The sequence below is a fragment of the Talpa europaea genome, assembly GCF_964194135.1.
Source record: "Talpa europaea genome assembly, chromosome: 15".
Lineage (NCBI taxonomy): Eukaryota > Metazoa > Chordata > Mammalia > Eulipotyphla > Talpidae > Talpa > Talpa europaea.
The window spans coordinates 57,496,139-57,518,744 of NC_140083.1; the positions used below are offsets into that span (position 1 = coordinate 57,496,139).

Below are 22,606 nucleotides of genomic sequence, written 5' to 3' on the forward strand. Positions count from 1 at the left end.
CTCAGCACAAATTAAGGCTGAATATGGAGAGAGGATAAGGGTTCCTAGGCCAGAGCAGGCTGAAAGCTGGGGGCAATAAAAGGGAGTTTTTACAGTCATTTTATCTTTGGAAACAGAAGAAATTGGACCCATTTCTACTACTATTGTTCCATAAGCTACTCTACAGCTACTGTGCTCTAGGGGCCTCCGCAAACACAAAGCGGTCTAAACAAATCAGGGGAGCGTTGGCCTGGCTGGAGAAAGTGACAATCAGGAAGCTAGGTTGTGTGATTTGTGGGAAGATGATGCTGGAAGCTTCAACTCTTCACATGGCTGCCAGGCCGGCAGAGGACAACACAGTGAGAACTAAGACAACCACTCCAGACTGGTATAGCTGGGGAATCTTCAGGCCTTTTCCCAGGTCCCACATCAAGTGTCGGATCCCATTCCAGGTGTGATACATGAGAGGGAAGGCCAGTGCAAACTTGGCTGAGTGAATCAGTGCTGGTCCCAGATACAGGCACTTCACAAATTCCAAATGAGACTCAAAGTTCCCAGGGACCAACAGGGCCGACAAGCCAAAAAGAGAGACCCCTGCACTCAAAGCAACGCCAGTACCACGGTGGCAGATAGACATCGCCATCGGAAGAGACCAACTGTAGATAGTGATGTGGGGAGACAAAGGACGGTTTGAACTAGTGTTCTTATTCCAGAACCTCTCCATCTCTTCTTTCGCTGAGGTTCCCAAAGGAACAGTATTTCTGATGCAGAGCTGAGGACTAAGATGGGCACGGAGGCAATGACGGCCAACATGTCTCAACAAGAGCGCAGCCATCTTGGGTTCCGGCCTGGACGGAAGTCTAAATAAATAAATCTTTAAAAAAAAAAAGAAAGTAGAAAGTACACCTACCCAAATATTAACAGTGATTTTTTTTGTAATTAATTTTTGTGTTTAGTTGTATTTGTCAATATTTTTATTGGGCTATTATTGACATATAGTATCATATTTATTTCACATCAATATTTCTTTATTGAGTGTGTTTTTTAATAAAAAACCAAAATTTTAAATTCTACCATATCAAACTGAAAATTTATGTTTTCTTCAATGCTTATAGAACAGCAATTCTACATTTTACTTTTGTAAAAATTTAATGATTAAGCCTCATACATGAATGTTCATGATAGTATAAACAAAATGTATATTACAAACTTGGACTAATTGAAATATTTATTCCCTTTAGAGTTGAAAGAATTCTTATAGGCTGTATAATCAAATATCCCAACTCAAGTAGAAATTGAAAATGTCTTTGACATAAGAACTAAACTTGCTGAATTTAGAGGTAGAGTCTTTTTATTCATGAAAATTGAATCTCAACTAACTGATAACAAAGAGCAGCCCATCTGGAATAGAACATCACTATGGATCTTTAGGTATAGTCATGTTTGGTAAAGGAAGGAATGAGTTTGTCACTGAATAAGATGCTCTGTGAAAAATCCATCCCAATTGAATTGCTGACTTGTAACCTCTGTTCTTTTTGTCTAGAGAGTTTAGTCACCATTCACCAGAGACCCTGCACAAATAAGAAAATTCAGAGCACTTGACCTGGGGCCCTATCACGGGGACTGAGCTACTAGACCGTACCCAGAAGTAGAGACAGTATCATGGAAAACCTGCCGGTCCACTAGGCAGTGAAAGGTGGGCTTATTTCCCAGAGGTGGGCTGAAAGACAGGAGGAATCATTTATGAGGAATCCAGGATGAAAAAGTACTCATAACCATGGAGGTTGTCAGCAAATCATTGAGCTGAGTCTCACCAGGAATTTCCTCAAGGTACAGTGCCCGGTGTAGATTGGTGTTTGTAAAGTCACCCACATGGCTAGGAGATCAGCATCCAGGAAGCAGGGTAGAAGACATAAAAGTATTAGATGCTATAGAAATTAAATAGGCAGTGACAGTACTTGATTTTGGAGCAGAGAAAATCACATGTTGGCAAAAGCATGGAGAAACTGGAGCCTTGGTGTACTATTGGTGGAATGTAAAATGGTAGAGTCACTATGGAAAACAGTATGGCAATTCCTCAAAATACAAAAAGATAGAATTACCATATGGTCATACAAAAACTAAGAATGCTGTTTTTATTTATTTTTTTTTAAATTTTTTTTTTTTAAAGAGGCATGTATTTTTATTTATTTGTTTGTTTGTTTGTACATGCACTGGGTACAGTCAGAAGCGTGGGAGGGTGAGAGAATTCACCAGAGCCAGAGCGGGGAGCAGAGCAGGCAGAAGGACCGAAGTACACTGCTGAGGGGAGCAGCGGGCGGCAGGAGAGGTCTGTGCGCCATGTGGGACCCTCCTCCGGTGGCCGGGGAGCAGCCGGGGATCGAACCGGCGCCGCAGAGGCCGCGGGCAGCTTCGCAACCCAGCGCTCAACCGCTGCGCCACAGAGGAGGCCCAAGAATGCTGTTTTTATAAGCCCCTTCCCCCATTTTGCCCACTCTGCCAATAAAAGGAACAAGTTTTCAGTTATAGGTTAAGTCATGGGGATAGAAAGTCCAGTATGGTGACTTACTTAATCATAGTGTATCACAGCTTTTAAAATTGCTAAGAGAGTAGATCTTAAAAGTTCTCATCATAAGAAAAAAAATTTTGTGACAATGTGTACTGATGGATGTTAATGAGTGGATTTAATGTGGTGGGCTGTTTGCAGTACATACAAACATTAAATCACTGGTTCATACACCTCAAACTAACATGCCTGAAATTGATAGAATGTTATGTGTCAACTGTTATTCAATGAAAAATAAAAGGCAAACACTAACAGAATTTAACCACCACAGAAATTTTGCAAAATGCCCATGTCTAATATCAGATATGGCTCTTGTTTTTCATATACATAATATTTAAAATTCTTAAGCATATAATTCAATTTTAGCTTTATGTGTTCTTCAAACTTTGAGATTATTCACTTCTTCAAATTCCTCACTAATCAGGGCCAGACCACTGGACACTCTGCAAGGAAAAAAGTTTTATATTGTAGCCAAACAAAGCTTAGAAAGACCTTAATAATCTAATGCTCATTGAAGAAAAAAAATCTGTGATGTAGTTTGCTGCTCTTTTCAAATGTAAATGACCAAAAACATGTTAGCTTCAAGTCCTCACCCAGTGTTCCTTGGGATACCATTTGGAGAACACTTAACCACTCACCTATATAGTGTAAGTTGTGGACTGACTTCACAATTGACTGATTCATTTATTCCCTTGTCATTCATTCACTCATAATTTTATTCTTTCTGTCTTTATAATAAGTCAATTTAACACTGATTTATTGAGTTCCAGTATTGCCAAACAGTATGACAAGTGCCATTCATTGCCCCTGGTAAACTTTCTATGACTAGATATGAATAATCTGAACTACGTTTTGTTTACAATTACCCCAGAATCTATTCAATCAAAGACTTGTTCAGCTTCACGTGGATTCAGTCTCACTTTGTTATACAAAAGAGATGAGAGAAGAGGACATTTTCAATTTGGGCTGGTCAGGGCCTAGGCATTGGAGGAGGGGGTTCACTTACTATCTGAAGGACATTTTCTCCTTCACCCTTAAACAATAGGAAGTTTGCTTTCTCTTCCAGCCTCACCGGTTCATATCATAGGGTGATTCCACTTTGGTATCTCTACCTTTCTTAAGAGAATCAGTGGTTTCCAGGTTGAAAACATGGGGTACACTGTTCCTTGGGACTCCTCTCTCTTTGCAATCCAGTTTTCTTAGGGGAAGAAACTCCTTGGCCTCCATGTGTCAGATGTTTATTCATTAATTCATCACATTTAGATGAAATAACTTCCAAAACCTACCCTTGTGCCTCCCCTGGTGGCACAGCAGTTGGGAACTGGGCTGCGGAGCTGCCCGCAGCCTCTGCAGTGCCGGTTCGTTCCCCGGCCGCCACCGAGGGTCCCACATGGCATGACAGACCTCTCCTGCTGTGCCCGCTGCTCCCCTCAGTGTATTTTGTCAGTCTGCCTGTTCTGTTTCCCGCTCTGGCTCTGGTGAATTCTCTCGCCCTCCTGCGCTTCTGACTGTACCCAGTGCTTGTATAAATAAATAAATAAATAAATCTTAAAAAAATAAAAAATAAAACCTACCCTTTACTGGGCCTTATGGATACAAATATAAATAAAATTTGTTCCTTGATTAGGAAAGCTAGACACATATGAATCTAACAAAAATGCAATGGGATTAGTGATAGACAGGCAGCATCAGCTGAGTTATAACAATTCCAGATATCTACTGAATGTTCATTATGTACCGAACATTGTTCTAAGCACTTTACATATATTAACTTGCTCTATATCCAGAACAACCTTAGGAATTAATTAGTGACTTAATAACTCCCATTTTATAGATAAGGGAACAAGTCCACAGTTGCACAACTAATAAAGGGTAGATTTGGGATTTGAATACAGGTACTTTGATTTCAGAGCTGGGAACTGTCTAGCTGCTAATGTCTAGTCAGTGATGCTTCTCTAGAATTAGTTCAAGGCAGTAGAGAGGATTCTTCTGTGAAAACCACAATGGGAGTGGTACTTGGGCTGGGTTTTGATGAGTCATGTTTCAGGAGTGCCACTATAGGTAAATGAAGAGAATTTTGTGCTTTGGCCCCTGTGGCTATCACCTGTGGCCTTGAACACGGGAGGCACTTGGGAGTGTGGGCTCGGGGTACCTGGTGGATGCCTGGAGTGTGGTGTGGGCATGTGTAAGTGGGCACACCTGAGCCTGGAGGCTGAGGATATAAGCAACAGAGGAAGGTGCAGCAGAGAACAGTTAAGAATGGCCACGAGAGGAAGAGACTACCAGAGTAAGTCAGACCAGGCACAGAGAGAGTGAAGATTTGCAAGGGGCTGGAAGGCTTGTAGCCTCCTGGTCCCTCCCGGTCCCCCCCTGCTCCTCTGCCTGCCCTATACCTAGTTGCCTCAGTAGAAATGGTGTAGAGAGGGCCACCCTGGTGGCACAAGGGGTTATGTCTCAGCACTATCAAGCTATCTGGCAGCTACTGCAGCACAGAGGGAGCTGATCCACATGGTGCAGCAGACCTCTCCCATCTTGCCTGCTGCTCCCCTCAGCAGTGTATCTCAGTAGATCTGCCTGTTCTGCCCCCTACTCTGTTTCTGGTGAATCCTCTCACCCCACACACCTCTGGCCTAAACCCCAGTTTTTGTATGCATAAATAAATAAAAATAAATCTTTAAAAACTAATGGTGTAGAAAGGTCAATAAAAGTCTGAAAAAACCACTGAGGGCTCCAGGACTTTCCTTTACCTGTCTGCCTGGATCCATAGAGAACCTGCCCTGTGCCTTGCTGGCATAATCACCATGTAGATGTAGATGTAGAGTGGTGGTTTGGGGAGAATTTTTGCACATGCAGTTGTATATGTTGTGCACAAGAGTCCCCAGCTCAGAAAATGAGAAGGGGGTGGGAATCCACACCCTCCCTGCTCACTGAGCTAATCACTCTGGAGAGGGGCTGCACCCAGCTGCAGCTGGTGGAAAGGGTGCAATTTGTACGAAGGTACTATATATTGTTCTTTCTTTCTGGTTTCTAGCAGTAATTCTGTGGGATGGATCAGGTTTAAATTATAATTTAAATTTAAAAACGTGATTTAAAGGGTTTTTTTTTTGTGTGTGTGCTGGTCTTGCAATTACTGTCTTAGATACTAAATGTCATCAAGACTGCATTTCAGGGCCTCCCCGGTGGCGCAGCGGTTGAGCGCTGGGTTGGGAAGCTGCCTGCAGCCTCTGCAGCACCGGTTCGATCCCCGGCTGCTCCCCGGCCACTGGAGGAGGGTCCCGCATGGCGCACAGACCTCTCCTGCCGCCCGCTGCTCCCCTTAGCAGTGTACTTCGGTCCTTCTGCCTGCTCTGCTCCCCGCTCTGGCTCTGGTGAATTCTCTCACCCTCCCGCGCTTCTGACTGTACCCAGTGCATGTATAAACAAAACAAACAAATAAATAAATAAGAAAAGCATGCCTCTATTAAAAAAAAAAAAAAGACTGCATTTCAGACAGACGCTGGTAGTAGCTAATGAATTTATTGCCTTCTCGTTATTAGCTTATCTCCCCATGGGTCCTCCTCCAAGATTCTCCCCAGAGATCCTCCAGCACTAGCCCCAATCCCAGCTAGGAGATTTAACCCGACCAAGTGGTTTATCTTTAACATTGAGCATGAATCCTCAACCCATAAATAATATTTTTTAAAGATTTATTTTTTATGCATACAAAAGCTGGGGTACAGGCCAGAGGTATGGGGAGTGAGAGGATTCACTAGAGACAGAGTAGGGAGCAGAACAGGCAGATTATACTGAAATACACTGCTGAGGGGAGCAGCAGATGAAAGAGAAGAGGTCTGTTGTGCCATGTGGGTATCTCCCTGGCTGGCTGAGGATCAAACCCATGCTGCAGAGACTGTGGATCACTTCATAGTGCTGTGCTTAACCCCTTGTACCACCAGGGAGGCCCTATGAACTAATATTTTTTAATATAATTTCCAGATTGCTGGTTGCTCACAGCAAGCCCAGAAATATTCCTCTTGCTCCCTTCTCTTCAGGACTTTTAAAAATGCAAATACTTCAAGTGCAATAGCACTTTTGACTAATTTACACTAAGGTGTTAGTGAGGTGTTTGTTTTTTTTTTAAATGGCCTTACCCCAACACCCCCCCCACCCCCTGGGGGAGGAACTTAGGCAGGGAGGCTAGAGAAAGGGAGAGGAAGGAGATAGATGGAAAAGTAAAGTAGAGAGAAAGAGGCATTGAAAAGAAAGAGGTGGAATGAGCATAAGTAGAAGTGATAATACCTATGGACCTCACAATTTAGCCATTTCATAGTTTTTACTTTGGGGGCATTTTAGAATAACATCTGCAGAAGCACATTTAGAGTTCACTCTGATATTTTGAAGGAACCCAAGGATATCGATTGTGAACCTCCTGTTTCCAGATACAGAATTTTTTATATGTATTGATTTAGACATTTCATGGTATTTATTACAGAGAGGCAAACTTCCCTGCTCTTGATAAATAAGAAACACATTTTCTATTCACATCTCTCATCAATCCCACGAGTTCTTTAAAGTTTGTGAAATAATAAAACCTTTTTCTCAAAGCATGAGCGTATTATACATGCCTGAGGACATATCTGGTATAGGAAACATTTCCTTTGAGCCACTGGAAGAAAAGAAGATTCTCTTATAAAGAAGGAAGGTATCTCACAGAATTCAAAGGCATGAAATACAGCCAGATCTCCCAAGGGACTAGAACTGAGGACTGAAAAGTTGTCAGTGACCAAGACAATTCTTGACATATTTTTCCTTTCCCCCTATCTCATCCCTTCCCACACTGCACATTCACATGGTGTTTAATTTTCTTTTTTTTTTAAAGATTTATTTATTTATGCATACAAGAACTGGGGTACAGGACAGAGGTGTGGGGGTTGGTGAGAGGATTCACCAGAGACAGGGTGGGGGCAGAACAGGCAGACTGACTGAAATACACTGTTGAGGGGAGCCGCGGGCAAGACAGGAGAGGTCTGCTGAACCATGTGGGTAGCTCCCTGGCTGGCCGGGGATTGAACTCATACTGCAGAGGCTGCAGATAGCTTCACAGTGCTGTGCTTAACACCTTGTGCCACCAGGGAGGCCCTGGTGTTTGATTTTCTTTATCTTTATGTTTTTCTTTTTCCAGAGTAGCTTTCTTCATCCACTTTTACATGGCACAGCATGTTGGGCTACTATATTTAACCAATACAAATATGGAATGCCTATATTTTACCTGGCAAACCTAATATCATGCCTGGTCAAATCACTGCTCTCATTTTCTGGGTTTACCTGACCCATAACTAGGACAAATTTACAGGAGTTTCTGTGACCCTATTAAAAACTCAGGAGAATCTAATTAGTTCAGCATGGCTGGCCAGTCCCTGTGGATGATTATGGATGTCAGTTCTGGTCCATCTCTATAGATGGGAAGCATTGTGAGAAACGGGGAAGGTGCTGATGAGTGAGCCCAAATGTTGCCCACCAAATCAAGATAGTCCTCACTTAAATGGTTCAATTTTGGATTTTTCAACTTAGGATTTTTTGCTTTTCAATGTTGTGAAAACAATACATATTCTGTGGAAATTCTACTTGAAATTTTAGGCATTTTGTTTTTCACTTTCAGCACAGTATTCATTAAATTACACAGATATTTAACACTTTATTACAAATACACATGGGTTAGATGATTCTAGCCAACCGTAGACTAACGTAATGTTCTAAGCACATTTAAGTCAGGCTAGGCTAAGCTATGTCGTTTGCTGGGTTAGGTGTATCAAATGTGTTTTCCACTTACAGTAATTTTGACACACAATGGGCTTATGGGGATATAACCAAATAATCAGTCTGGTAGAATGTGTAAATTTAGGCTAGAAATTGATCTTTTGCTCTGCACATACAACTTGCTCTTGCAAATTTCTTGAGTTCATAAACCAAGTTTTATTGCGCTTTGGATTTTGTGGTACTAAGGAATCAGACAGTGAATGACATTGACTTAGTATAGACAAGGGTCACCCCAAAGCTCAGTGAATTAAAAGTAGCTTACATAGTTGCTCTTCAGCATGTTTCACCAAATAGATACCTTTTTAAAAAAGATTTATTTATTTATGCATACAAGAGCTTAGGTGCAAGCCAGAGATGTGGGGGTGAGAGATTTCACCACAGACTGAGTGGTGAGCAGAACAGGCAGATCTACTGAAATAAACTGCTGAGGGGAGCAGCAGGCAACACAGGAGAGGTCTGCTGTGCCGTGTGGGTTATCTTCCTTGCTGGGGATCGATCTCGTGCTACAGTGGATGCAGATAGCTTCATAGCGCTGCGTCTTAACCCTTGTGCCACCAGGGAGGCCCCAAATAGATATCTTTAAAAAATATACAAGTGGATGTAATCAGGGAAATGCAAATCAAAACTACCATGAGATACCATCTTACACCAGTGAGAATGGCACATATTAAAAAAACTAGCAACAGCAAATGTTGGCAAGGTTGTGGAGAAAAAGGAACTCTTCTACACTGTTGGTGGGAGTGCAAACTGGTCCAACCACTATGGAGAGCTGTGTGGAGATTTCTGGACCTACTAAACATAGAGCTTCCATATGATCCAGCAATTCCACTCCTAGGTATTTACCCAAAGGACACAGAAACATCAATTCCAAAGAGCACCTGCACCCCTATGTTTATAGCAGCACTATTTACAATAGCTAAGCTTTGGAAACAACCCAAATGCCCAAAAATAGATGACTGGATCAAGAAGATGTGGTACATATACACCATGGAATATTACTCAGCATTCAAAAAAGATAAACACATGCAATTTGCAGCAACATGGATGGCGCTGGAAGGGATCATGCTCAGCGAAATAAGCCAAAAAGAAAAAGAAAAATACCGGATGGTCTCACTCATAGCAGGAATCTAGAAAACTTAAATAAGGGACCAGGAAAATGAGTAACTATAAGAAAGTGAAAATCAAAATCAACAAAAAACTATGAACCAGAGACACTTTTTGGGGGGTGGGGGGCAGGAGGGGAGGGATTGGGGTCAGAATGGGGGGTTTGCAATTGTATGGGGGAATATAAAAATAAAATTTATTATTTAAAAAAAAAATATACAAGTGGGGCCTCCCCTGGTGGCGCAGGCGGTTGAGCATGGGCTGTGAAGCTGGCCGCAGCCTCTGCAGCGCCAGGACAGTGAGGGTCCCACATGGCATGGCAGACCTCTCCTGTCCTGCCCACTGCTCCCCTCAGCAGTGTATTTCATCAGTCTGCCTGTTCTGTTCCCCACTCTGTCTCTGGTGAATCCTCTTACCCTCCCGCGAATCAGGCCTATGCCCTGTTCTTGTATAAATGAGTGAATCTTAAAAAAAAAAAAAATACATAAATGACCCCTGGAAGGCTAATAGATTAGCCAGTCACTGAGAGGGGGATTATTTTTATAAAATTTCTGATTAAATGCTTCTCTTCTAATGCACAATAAAAATTTAAAAACCTCTTACAAAGCACCATTACCCTTTGATTTTCATGCTTCTCTTTAGGCCTTTCAAGATACTCTTTACAGGGCCTCCCCGGTGGCACAGTGGTTGAGTGCTGGGTTGCGAAGCTGCCCGCAGCCTGTGCAGCGCCAGTTCGATCCCCTGTTGCTCCCCGGCCGTCCACCGGAGGAGGGTCCCACATGGCGCGCAGACCCCTCCTGCCGTCCGCTGCTCCCCTCAGCAGTGTACTTCGGTCCTTCTGCCTGCTCTGCTCCCCGCTCTGGCTCTGGTGAATTCTCTCACCCTCCCGTGCTTCTGACTGTACCTAGTGCTTGTATAAATAAATTAATAAATCTTAAAAAAAAAAATACCCTTTACAAGCTGATTTAATCTTTGCAGTTTGCTTTATGCACAGTCGTAGTTAGTGATTTAATTTATTACCTATCACTAATATGATGCTAACTATGTATGGTATAAAATCATCATTATTTTCAATAGCCCTAGCAGTGATGTCTAACTGTGAGAATGTTGTCAATCCACTCCTGTTCATAATGTGCATGGAGGAGAAAAAAATTCAGTCTGGATTGTGTGAGCCTGAAGACATATATGGTCTAGGTTTAAATCCCTTCTATTTATTGTGATGCCTTTTGTAACTTCATAAGTTCTCTAAGGCTCAGTTTCTATAAAGCAAGAAGAAATGTATGTTCTGGCCACCTTCCAGGATTGTTAATCAAATGAGACAATATATACAAAATTGTTTATAAACTATGAAACACTCCACAAATACAAGATTCTTCTTGCTGTTGTCTGGTAAAAGATGCATCTAAATCAAGTTAATATGTAAAAAAAGAATATCAAAGCTATATTGATGGTGACTGTAAGCTAGAGGTACCGGATAAAAAGATAGAATTATTCAAAGAAATATAATCCTCCTGAAGCGAATATTGCTTTTTTATATCACCTTTAAGGGCAAAACTATTCTTCTTGCTTATTATTATTTTTTAATGGATCATTTAAGATGAACAGAAAGCACACAAGGCCTGGCGGGGGAATTTGAGTCATCATGTGAAAAAGTATTTGTGCCAGTTTGGGCCCCCATGGTTATTATTTTATTAAGACGAGGAATCTTTGAGGCTTCCCTGTCTGATTTCCAAACTGTGCCACTGTTTCATCTCTTATTCTTATTTTGTTAGAATTCCGAGAGAAGAAAGAACATAGCTGATCGTGCACTCCCGCTCCATGATGATTTTAAGTACTGCCATTTAGTGAAAATGAGAATTAACTCCTCACCAAGTGGTGGGAAAGTACAAGTTTCTCTGCAGCTGACAGTATTTCTTCGGGAAATGAAGAAATAAAAAATGTTGGATTCATCTATGTTGATTTTCAGGCTCTAGCAGAGGCCTGGTACCCAATAAATGACTATTGAGTGGATAAGCTGATTGACTGCAGCTTGACTGAATTAGTGTATCATCAAGAAGAGAGAGAAATATCTTTTTGTTAAGTAATCCACTTAGCTGTATAAAAATGATATCACAAAGACTTTGACCTTGAAATTGTCTATGGATACAATTCTCCCTATATAAAGTAGTTGCAGCATAGAATAATACTATTAAATCAAACACTTGTGACTTGCTTTGTTTGGGAACACTTATCCACTTTGAATATAGATAAAACCATGTCCATCTCCGCTTTTGTATTAATGATTAAAATATGTCTTTTAGCATTTTTAATCTTAAAGTTGACTGAATTCATGTCTAAGCAAACTGAATTAAGTTCAACCTATGCTGCCAACTTGGTAATTGTAAAGGCAGGACATGGGCACAGTGCAGATTTTCTGATCCCATGCAGACCAGGTAAAGGAGGAGTCAGAGTCCTCAGTAGTTTTTCAGGTTTTTTATTTGGGGTTCACCAGGCATATGGCAGGCAAGGGTGCTGGCCTGCCAGCTTCCCAGCCCCCAGCAAGTCTTCACTCTATCTGAGCTCTCTGGAGTTCGTTCTGCTGCTTCTCGGCTTCCGCTTCGGCTTTGGCTTCGGCTTTGGCTTCTACTGCTGCTGCTGCTGCTGCTGCTGCTGCTGCTGGCGTCCCCGTGACCGCGCCCTTAAAAGCACAGTCTTAGCTCAGCTGAATCCCATCTACCTATGCCCACACCCTATTCCAGGTGCCCGCCATCAGGCATGCATTCAGGACAAGGATCCATCATCTATCCTGATGGCGGAAGGGCAGAAAAGCCTGACATTTTCTTTACCCTACAGTAATGATTTTACAAGGCAAAATCAAACAGGCTATTTCCAAGAAAGTTTTTATGTTTACAATTTGTGGAAAGATTGCTTATTTTGACCCGTGAGATTGATCTGGGTTGATGAACTTTTTAAACAAGATGGGCTATGGCCAATTTGACCTATAAACACAGAAAATTAGTTATGAAAACAAAACATAGGCAGGATAGAGTTGTATGGGAGGGCAATTTTTAATATGGATTTTAAGCACTAGTTATTATTCCTTTTTTTAAAAAATATTAATTTATTTATGCATATAAGAGCTGGGATGTAGGCCAGAGGTGCAGGGGGGTGAGAAGATTCACCAGAGACAGAGTGGGGAGCAAAACAGGTGGATCTACTGAAATACACCGCTAAGGGAACCAGCTGGTGAGATAGGAGAGGTCTGCTGTGTCATGTGGGTCAGCTCCCTGGGTGGGGATTGAACTGTGCTGCAATGGCTGCTGATAGCTTCATGGTGCTAAGACTTACCCCCTTGTGCCACCAGGGAGGCCCCCTATTATTCCATTACTTTTGTTAGGTTCATAGACTCTGTACTGGACCGTTAATACATCAGGTTTGCTTATACACTGCGGAGTCTATAAATGCTTGTCATGAAATCATCATGAAATGATGATTTATTTTTTTCCTGTTGTTGTTCACCATTACCATCCATGCTTATAGACGCTTATCCCTTCTTTCTAGTGTCGGTTTTCTGTTCTTATGCCTGAAAAAAATGATCTCTATTGCTTTCCTCTGTGACTTGTCTCTTGCTTAGGTCCCAAGTTTCTGCCTAACTGGTTGGAGGACTACTTCTGGGTTTGCCACTGTAATTTGTTTAATCAGGTCCAGGTCATGGGAACAGAGCGCTGATTCTGAGAATGATCTGCCCTCAGCTAAGGTCTGGCCACCCCAGAGAATAGACTTAACATTAAGGGAGCCACAGCATCCTGTCTCAGAGTAGGGGACATGTTGCTCTAAGAAATCATGCTGGGAAAATGTCTGGAAATTAGTGTGGACATGGGAGATGTTAGGGGGTAGATGAGAACATCTACCATGCTTGAATGGGAAATGCCATAGTCATATACTTTAGCTCAGTGGTCTTGCCTTGGTTAAAATGAATGTAATATATTTTTGCATCTATGTAATAAGCAATCATTCAGATATCACTCAAATCTTTTCTTTTGGACATCATCAAAACTTTTCCTATAAAATTTTAATAAATTGAGTTTTGGATTGTAATTATTACAATTATTAACACCTTTACCAAAATAATATTTTTCCCAGTTCTTGTCCCAAGACTGTCTAGCTGTGTCTATGCAGGAGCCTTCTACTCCTTTTCTTTTTTTCCTAAAAACTTGTCTTTTTAAAATGCAAAAAAAAAAAAATTCTTTAGCAGAGAAATAGACAACCTTTTTAAAAATAACAATCTCTCTTACTATGTAACAAAAGGAATACTTTAGCCAAAGATGTCTTCAGATATTGAAAATAAAGACAAAACACTAGAATAATGTATAACATAATAGCTGTTTTTTTCATGTTTGCATGCATACACAGACTCAATAATTGCATATATCTTTTGCTTTCTATACGTCAACATGTTATTGAGGTGTGTAAAATCATTCTAGAAGCACTTTTCTCCCACTTGAAGCAAAAAAAAAAAAAAAATACCCACAGAGAATAAAGTGTCCTCCCCTCTCCAACTTTTTTCTTAAAGAATCTCAGTCCACCCCAAAAGGGTTAATTACACTGTGTAGCATGCAAACAAAATCAAGCTATTGAGGTATGATTTTTGGTTATTAAAATATTAAATGTGCTTGCTTATATTCAGTTCAAAATACTATTAAGATAAACTTTGCCATGTACAGAGGATTCCTAATGACCGACTTAAGATTATTGCAAACCCAGCTAGTACATATTATTTGGAAAATCCGGTCTTTATTGGGCAATCCAGTTAAGGGTGGTGGTAAATGTGGTAAGAAATGAGGCTCTCATAACAATCTCATGAAAGTTCAGTGACCACAGGAAGAATAATAAGTCGTTCGGGTCCTTATCATGTTTGTGCAACATTAAAAAAAAATACTGCTCTAGAAATTGTGCAATAGAAAGTAATCATAGTTAGAGCTTTATAAGATTGCAATACACAGGACACAGATGTCATTTAATTAGGTGCTGATTTACCTGTTCTGACATGTCTTGGTTGTCCCTGGGTATTCATCAGAAATTCAGATATAATTACAAGCAGGATTTTAAGCACTTGGCACTGTATATATCTAGTCTTTGTATAATTACTTCTTTTTGATAAATGAGAATAAGATTTGTTTAAACGTTACATATATGAACACAAAACAAATGGCACTTCCTTAGATTATGCTTTCAAGTGTTAATTTTTAGCTGAAAAGAAAAAATTAACTCTGCCAATAGGTGTCTATTTTTCCCCCACTAGTGCTGAAATTTAAAATAAATTATGTAATCAAGTTTTATCAGAAATATAGGAATTTATCAACTGTTGCACATAAACTGTTAGGTAGCATTTCAAATATTATAAACTTGTGAAATAGTGTAAGGGCAGGGCTTGACACAGTGCAGGTTTTCTGATCCCATGCAGACCGGGTAAAGGAGGAGTCAGAGTCCTCAGTGGTTTTGCAGGTCTTTTATTTGGGGTTCACCAGGCATATGGCAGGCAGGGTGCTGGCTGGGGGGCTGGGAGGCTGGCAGGCCTCCCAGCCCCCAGCAAGTCTTTACTCTATCTGGGCTCTCCGGCGTTCTCTGCTTCTGCTTCGGCTTCTCCTTCAGGTTCTGCTGCTGCTGGCTGGGGCTGCTACTGCTGCTGCTGGTGCTGCTGGCGTCCCCCCGTGACGCCGCCCTTAAAAGCACAGTCTTAGCTCAGCTGAATCCCATCTACCTATGCCCACACCCTATTCCAGGTGCCCGCCATCAGGCATGCATTCAGGACAAGGATCCATCATCTCTCCTGATGGCGGAAGGGCAGAAAAGCCTGACATTCTCTTTACCCTACAAATAGTATTCAAACATTTTGTCTTCATTTCTTGCAATCTCTCAAGGAACACAAATATACATGCATACACACACATGTGCATGTATACACACACATATAACTCTTCCTGAATTAGTTAAGGTTTCTAATATTGCAGCATTTATAGGGCACACAGAAAGTAGATAAGATAATTGAATACTATCTCTGTATCGCAGAAACACCTGAATTCAAAATGAGGGTAGAGAAACTTCTAGGAGCCTTCTTTCTTTTTGATTAAACCTACCACACCCTTGAGAAGAAGGCAAAGTTCAGCGAATGGATAAGCACAAACTTCCCCGAGAGTAGTTGCTCATATTTTTTTCCAAAGTGATTCTTTTGCCAACCAAACGCCACAGACCTCATTCCCTTCTTCTAAATAAGTACTTTTTTCTGAAGTTTATTTAAGTGGTTCATAAGCCCATCCTTTTACTAACTTAATATATCTTAAGCTACCAGCAGTTCAGTACTCTAAAAATACAAGTATGGAAGCTCTTAGGAATTTCTAGAAAGTTTCATCATGACAGGATAGATCTTATTTTTTTTTTTAAAGATTTATTTATTGATTGATTGATTGATTTATACATACAAGCACTGGGTACAGTCAGAAGCGTGGGAGGGTGAGAGAATTCACCAGAGCCAGAGCGGGGAGCAGAGCAGGCAGAAGGACCGAAGTACACTGCTGAGGGGAGCAGCGGGCGGCAGGAGAGGTCTGCGCGCCATGCGGGACCCTCCTCCGGTAGCCGGGGAACAGCCAGGGATCGAACCGGCACTGTAGAGGCCGCGGGCAGCTTCGCAACCCAGCGCTCAACCGCTGTGCCACCGGGGAGGCCCATGACAGGATAGATCTTAAATGTAAGAAACCAGGGAAATACAAGTTTATGAAGCTCTTCTGCATAGAAAGGGAAAAATCATATAGAAATAGCTATGCTTAAAAGAAAACAAGTTCATCAAATGTAGATTCTGATAGCTCTAAATTGTCTATGCCTGGAGAGTCATAAAGTGTTTTAAACCATGGAACATTTCCACCTACATGTCTTTCACAAACAGTGGAAGATAAATTTGTTTTAGGGTATCATTCTCCTTTGTCTTAGGAAGACTGATATTTATGACATAGGTTATTGTAAATTAAATAAAATTAAATTAAACATTAAATTAAAATTAAATTAAAAAAGTAAATAAAATTTCTTATAATTGATTGTTGTGCCACCATTATTCTTGGGGAAGCCCATTGATAGATCCTTAAACTAATCACATTCATTGCTTTTTCAGAGGAAAATGTGATTATGTATATGACCTGATTCTGTTTCCTTTACCTGAATCTGACATGGGACTCAGGATATGGTACTTGGTAGAGGAAAAGATCAAAAAGGAAACTTTTGATCAGAGGGATTTAGTGAATTCTGCAAACACACCAGCAGACTGGGCCACCATATGCAAGTCTACTAAGAGAAAATGCCCGCGAGAAGATATGACAACAGACTGGGGTCGAGGATGAGCATCACAATATTCAAATCTTCTTTTGCCTTATTACAATATCTTATAGCTTCTTCAAACCTTAGTAAAGTATGCTAAATTGTGTTAGCTGTGTTTTCCTAATACAAGGTAGAGTGAATCCAATTCTATGCCTTGGGGGGAATCTGTGTCCACACTCAGGAAAACTAATAAGAGATACCATCAGGGTGATCAGGGGAGAAATCTGAAGCTGAAGCCCAGAGGGAGATGACACATAACACCCAGAATGAGTTTGTGAAATGTAAGAACTTGGAGTATCTTCATAAAGTCAGAGAGAAGCTGGGCTCTCTACCTTCCCTTGGATGGAGGTTCTGATCTTTATTTAGAGATTAAAGAGAAGGGTGACCTTGCAAAGCTAGAGAATGTGTATGATATAATTCATGTAATAAGAATAAAAGAAATAAAATCCTATGTTACCCTGATATACTAGATATGGCAGTAAAATCACCAGATCATGTCACTCAGTCCCAGAACAACTTGGAAGGCATACAGAGAAAGCTTTAAATATAAAAGTCTATGCCTTTTTTCACTAAACAGGGTGTCTTTACTACTGTATGGATATATACCAAAAAACCAACACCATAGGAAAGCAAAAACAATGTGATTCTTTTGTGAACCAAAAGAATCACATTAAGATTCACATTAATAAAAATTACAAAAGGCCCCTGTTCAGCCTGATATGGGATATGCAGAAAAGGTAGAAACATAACCCTGAACTGGAAAAGTTCACCATTATAAAGTCTAATTTGCATTACAAATAGAGAGATGCTATGGGAGAGCAAAGGAAGTGTGTACAGAAACCCATATTTTACTTCTCCAACAGGACATATCTCCCTAGACAATAAAAAGTGGAGGGCAAGAATATGGTGACTACTTTGAGATCAGATTTAGGAAGAGGGAGTGGAGAGGCCAGGGTTATCTACAGAATTGTCTAGTTATCATTGGGATACTCCTGTTTGTCAGTACTCAGCAGAGGAGGAGGATGAAGTGGGGCAGGTGTGTGATAGCCGACGTAGGACATATGTTTACAGCGGTACCTCTTGAGGTCTTACTTAAGGCAAGTTACTGCACTCATCCACTTCTCCCCGGGGGTGACCTTATTTTCCAGGATAAGAATCAGTTTAGATGAATCATTAAAGAGGTCATGTGTTAAGACTTGATTTGAATATTTCTGCCTAGGCTTAGACGAGTTCTTATGAGTTGATTCTGGAAGGCAACTAGTTTCTGTATACTGTGCATTCATTTTGGAAATAAAGATTAATTTTGGCAGAGGGCTATGGAATTAAGTGAAGGTGGATACCAATCCCTATAATTGAGGTTAGGTGTATTACATTCTAGATCTAGGATTCAGATAGGTTCAGAGGGCATCTCCAGGATAATAAACTGCAAATATGTTGGTTGTAGACTCGTGGGGCCATCGGAACTGTTTCTGTAGTCACTATGCATGTCCTGCTACAGCCCAGCTCTCAGTGACTTGGCAATTTTAAGCAGTAAAGGAAGCAATGGGTGAAGAGTGCCAACTAGTATGATACAGAAACTTATCTTGTTCATTGGAAAGCTTTATAGAAACATAATGGTATAATAATACCCCTTACAGCAGTATTCTGTACAGCTAAATGAATTCCCTTGAGATCCTAAATTGCCTTTTTAAAAAAGCTATATTTTATTAAAATTATAGCATTTACATTACATTTAATTTCCTTCTTTTTTTCCTCCCATAAAATCTAAAGTCCGAAGCTGCCTGTCCTGACCCTATCAAAGTCATTCCTCTATGTGTGTGTGTGTGTGTGTGTATATACTCTCCCTTCCAATGCCACGTCTTTTGTTTTATTTTGCAATGTTAGCTGTCAATTTACCAAATTTGGGTTTTTTTGGTGAAGGTCCACCATAGAGTGCTCTTCTTCCTCTTCTGGATTCTTAATAACTTAAGAAGTAAAGTAAAAGAATAAGACAGAAGGCCCAGACATCACCATTACTACCAACAAAACCTTAACTCAAGAACCAAATGGACTTCTTCATACTGGATCCCATCTCTGCTAAGGTAGGTCCCCACACAGAGGAATTTAATTTGCCATATTTCACGGAGGTGAAGAGAAAGCAGTGGTACTAGCTCTCCTGAGATGTATCAGATCAGCCCTATCATACTGCAGTTTCATTAATTCAAAGAAATCTCATTTTGTCTAGCAAATCTGAAATTCTACAGTACCCCTTGGTTAAAGTAAGAACTACGTCAATAGCACCTGCCCTTTACCTTCCTTATGAAGTTTAGGGTGTAACAACCACCTTCTGTTAATTACAGAAGCTTTGTTTCATTTTTCCAGAAACACAGGTTAGGTCTGTTCTAAATCAGCAGCCAATCAGCTTAGTTACTACAGGTAAACACGGGCCATGCTCTGCTCCAGTCCCGGGCAGACTTTTGCAGACACCAGAATCGTAATATGGTCTGGAAGAGCTGGTTTTTAATGTTGTTGGTTTTGTTGTTGTTGTTGGGGGTTGTATAGGTGTGTGTGTTTAGGTAAACCAGTGAAGAGGGAAGAATTTTATAGGCAATGTCCCTTTTTCAAAAAGGAGAACAGGGCTACTGTCATAGAAATGTTCCCTTGGATAGCAAACATGTGACATAAAATTAAATGCACTGGCTGAAGTTCGACTAGGGAAACAAGGGAGGAATAAGAATATTGGAAGAAAATAATACCCTGAGATAGAAGAATAGATATAGAAAAACAAACGTCTAAGACTGGAAATGTGTAATTTGCTAAAAAAAATGTGACCTAATCTTTTCTAAATAGAAAAGGAACTAAGAAAGAGCAGAGATTTGGAAGTGGTATCACATTTAAGAAAAAAGTCTGCAAACAATAGGCCAATAAAAGCAGAGTTCATCTTACATGAATGATGAATTAGATTTTTTTTCAGTGAATGGCCTAAGGGATTTTGTCCAGCTGTGTAATTTTCTTTTCTTTTTAAAAGATTTATTTATTTATGCATACAAGAACAGGGGTATAGGCCAGAGGTGCGAGGACTCACTGGAGACAGAGGGGAACAGATCAGGCAGACAGACTGAAATACACTGCTGAGGGGAACAGTGGACAAGTCAGGAGAGGTCTGCTGCGCCATGTGGGTTGCTCCCTGACTAGGGATCGAACTCATGCTGCACTGGCTGTGGTAAGCTTCATAGGTTGTGTCTTAACTCCTGTGCCACCAGGGAGGCCCCAACTTTGTAATTTTAAAAGGCAGGTTTTTTTTTTTTTTACTTGCAAAAAATATGGTAGAGGTTTCAAAGCTTATTATTATTTTTATTTTCAGTGAGCAATAAATTTTATTTCCAGATGTAAGCTTTTATCTTAAGTGAAGTTGCAGTAAATCACAATCAATAATTATATCTAATAATAGAAAAACATTGTTAATCTAAATGCAGTTAATTTATAAAATGTTCTTCCATAAAAGCTATTCTTTGAAGTTGATTTTAGGATTAAAATAGGATTAAAAAGGAAAGGCAAGGAAAAAATAAATGTCCCAAGCTGAAATTCATCACAACTTTTCATCTCCATTGATAACATTCTTACAAAGAACTTCTTCAAAAAATTATTGGCAATTTAAATCAATGTCATAATTTGTGGGAAATCATTCATTATGCAGAGAAATGTTTTTGTCTTTTCAAAAGAATGATCACTACAGAGTGAATTAACCTTAGGTAATGAATGATAAGTAACTGGAATTTATAGATTATCAAAACCAAAATTTTAGCATTCTTCCCTATGAAACCTTTTGAAAAACAATTAAGAAGGGAAAAACTCTATATAACACTTTCTCTCACTTTGCAAGGTTGTTATATAATTGAGATAATATTACATTCACCTAAGTGTTTTCCTCAGATTACTAATGTTTTGCCTAGATAAAGAGAGAGAGAGAGACAGACAGACAGACAGACAGACAGACCGAAGATGTTAAATAGTTTAGGGGAACTCTGGTTTGAATAAAATTAAATGGGTCATTTTTTTTTAAATAGTGCAGAGATTTTACTATGATAGATATTAAATGGATATCTAAGAGGTAAGTGTAGTTCCTAGTAAATTTTATTTGATTATATAACATTATTCTCATGATAGCTCTCAAGTCTAGTGCCATGCACACTGCATGTAACTATTTTGGTATTTTTATTTAGAAGTCTGTAAAGAAGAAAAATGGACCTGTAAAATCTCAAAATATCTTTTGGTTAAAAAGAAAAAAAAAGAGGGACTAGATAAAATGCAAGCTTAACCATCAGTGTCAAGTGTGTAACCCTTGGTGCCATTTATCCAGTTGTCTCTTTCCTGGCATATCAAATACTGAACCATTTAGTCAATGAATTTTGTGGCCATGATGTGAGTCACTTATAAGCTATGGCATTTCCATAACAGTTTAGACTGCCTTAGTTCTCTTTTTCTTGACAACTCTTGGTCATATTTCAGGTGGGGGCTCCATGTCAGTCTGGGCTCCAGGATAAGGAGAGTAGAAAGGGGATTAAAGAGCAGCTCCCCCTTCTCCGAGCTGAATCTTATTGAACATATAGAAAAGCAAGGAAGCAAGCATAAAAAAGAAACTTGGTCTTATAAGCTGCTGAGATATGGGGTTGTTTCTTATCACAGAATAATGTTATCAACATGGACAGCTGGGCCAAACAGTCAAGAGTAAGTTGTATTTTTAAAACCAGAAGATAAAATCTTCATTGTTTAGTAGAAAGAAATCTAGTTCAAAATCAAAGCTTATTCAGTGGTTATACAGGCTGGACCAGACAAAGCAAGAATCCAGGGACTGACCAGCTTTACCAACTTGGTAGACTGTCAGGGGAGGTGCCAGCTATAGAATGAGCCACCAGGAAAGTCAAGGAACATAGTCTTAGTCAGAGAGACTTAGTGGTGGCCAAAGAGGCCCCCAAACTGGAGTTGATCATAAAGAACAAAAGGAGAGCTTATATATTAGAACAATATTTGACCATTGTCCAAGATGACTAGATGCTTAATCCACCATTATTAAATATTCTCTGACTAGGAATATCCATAATATTAAGGTTTAGAGTGAAGTTGAACTTATAGATCAAACACAAATGGCCCAAAATAGGAAGACTAGCAGAAAGGAGTGAAGTGAATCATTACAAACTAATGTAATGATTTGGTGTATGGCTCTAGGACATGGAAAAATAGGATTTTGAAACTGACATTAAAAAAAAGATTTTCTACTGATAGCCTACTTGTGAACTCTCTAAAATAGAAAATATGGGTGTGACATGGGTATGGTTATTAAACTTTAAGGTACTTGGCAGAATATTCTGTGTAGAGTTCCCTTAATGGACTTGGAATTGCATTCATAGCACCTTTTATGAATCTGATGCAACTTGACAAAATGAAACCATTTATGGCGAGTGTCTTAGTTTGGTAGGGCTGCCTCAACAAAGTCTGCAAACTGGGTGGCTTAAGCAACAGAAATTTACTGTCCCAGTTTTGGAGGGAAAATGTTCTAGATCAAGATGTTAGCAGGGTTGGTTCCTCCTGAGTTCTGTGAGGGAAGAATCTGCTCCATGCTTCTCCACTAGATTTCAGTGTTTTCTGGCAATCTTTGACCTACCTTAGCTTTAGAAGTAACACATCAATCTCTGCCTTCACATCCACAAGGCATTATCCCTGTGCATGGGTCCAAATCTCCACTTTTCATATGAACAATAGTCTTACTTTATTAGGACCCCACTATACTCAGTATGACTTCATTTTAACTTTACTAATAACATTTGCAATGGCTGTATT

At 40.1% G+C, this 22,606-nt stretch overlaps 1 protein-coding gene across 1 annotated transcript; it reads right to left on the reverse strand.

The window, feature by feature from the left end:
- Positions 1 to 304: 304 nt before the first annotated feature.
- LOC311184568 (succinate dehydrogenase cytochrome b560 subunit, mitochondrial) lies at positions 305 to 814 on the reverse strand (the record flags this gene model as incomplete). The annotated part of the gene is made up of 1 exon (XM_084254678.1): positions 305 to 814. One exon carries the CDS (start codon positions 812 to 814, stop codon positions 305 to 307), a length of 510 nt encoding a protein of 169 aa, XP_084110804.1.
- Between the last annotated feature and the right edge of the window lie 21,792 nt (positions 815 to 22,606).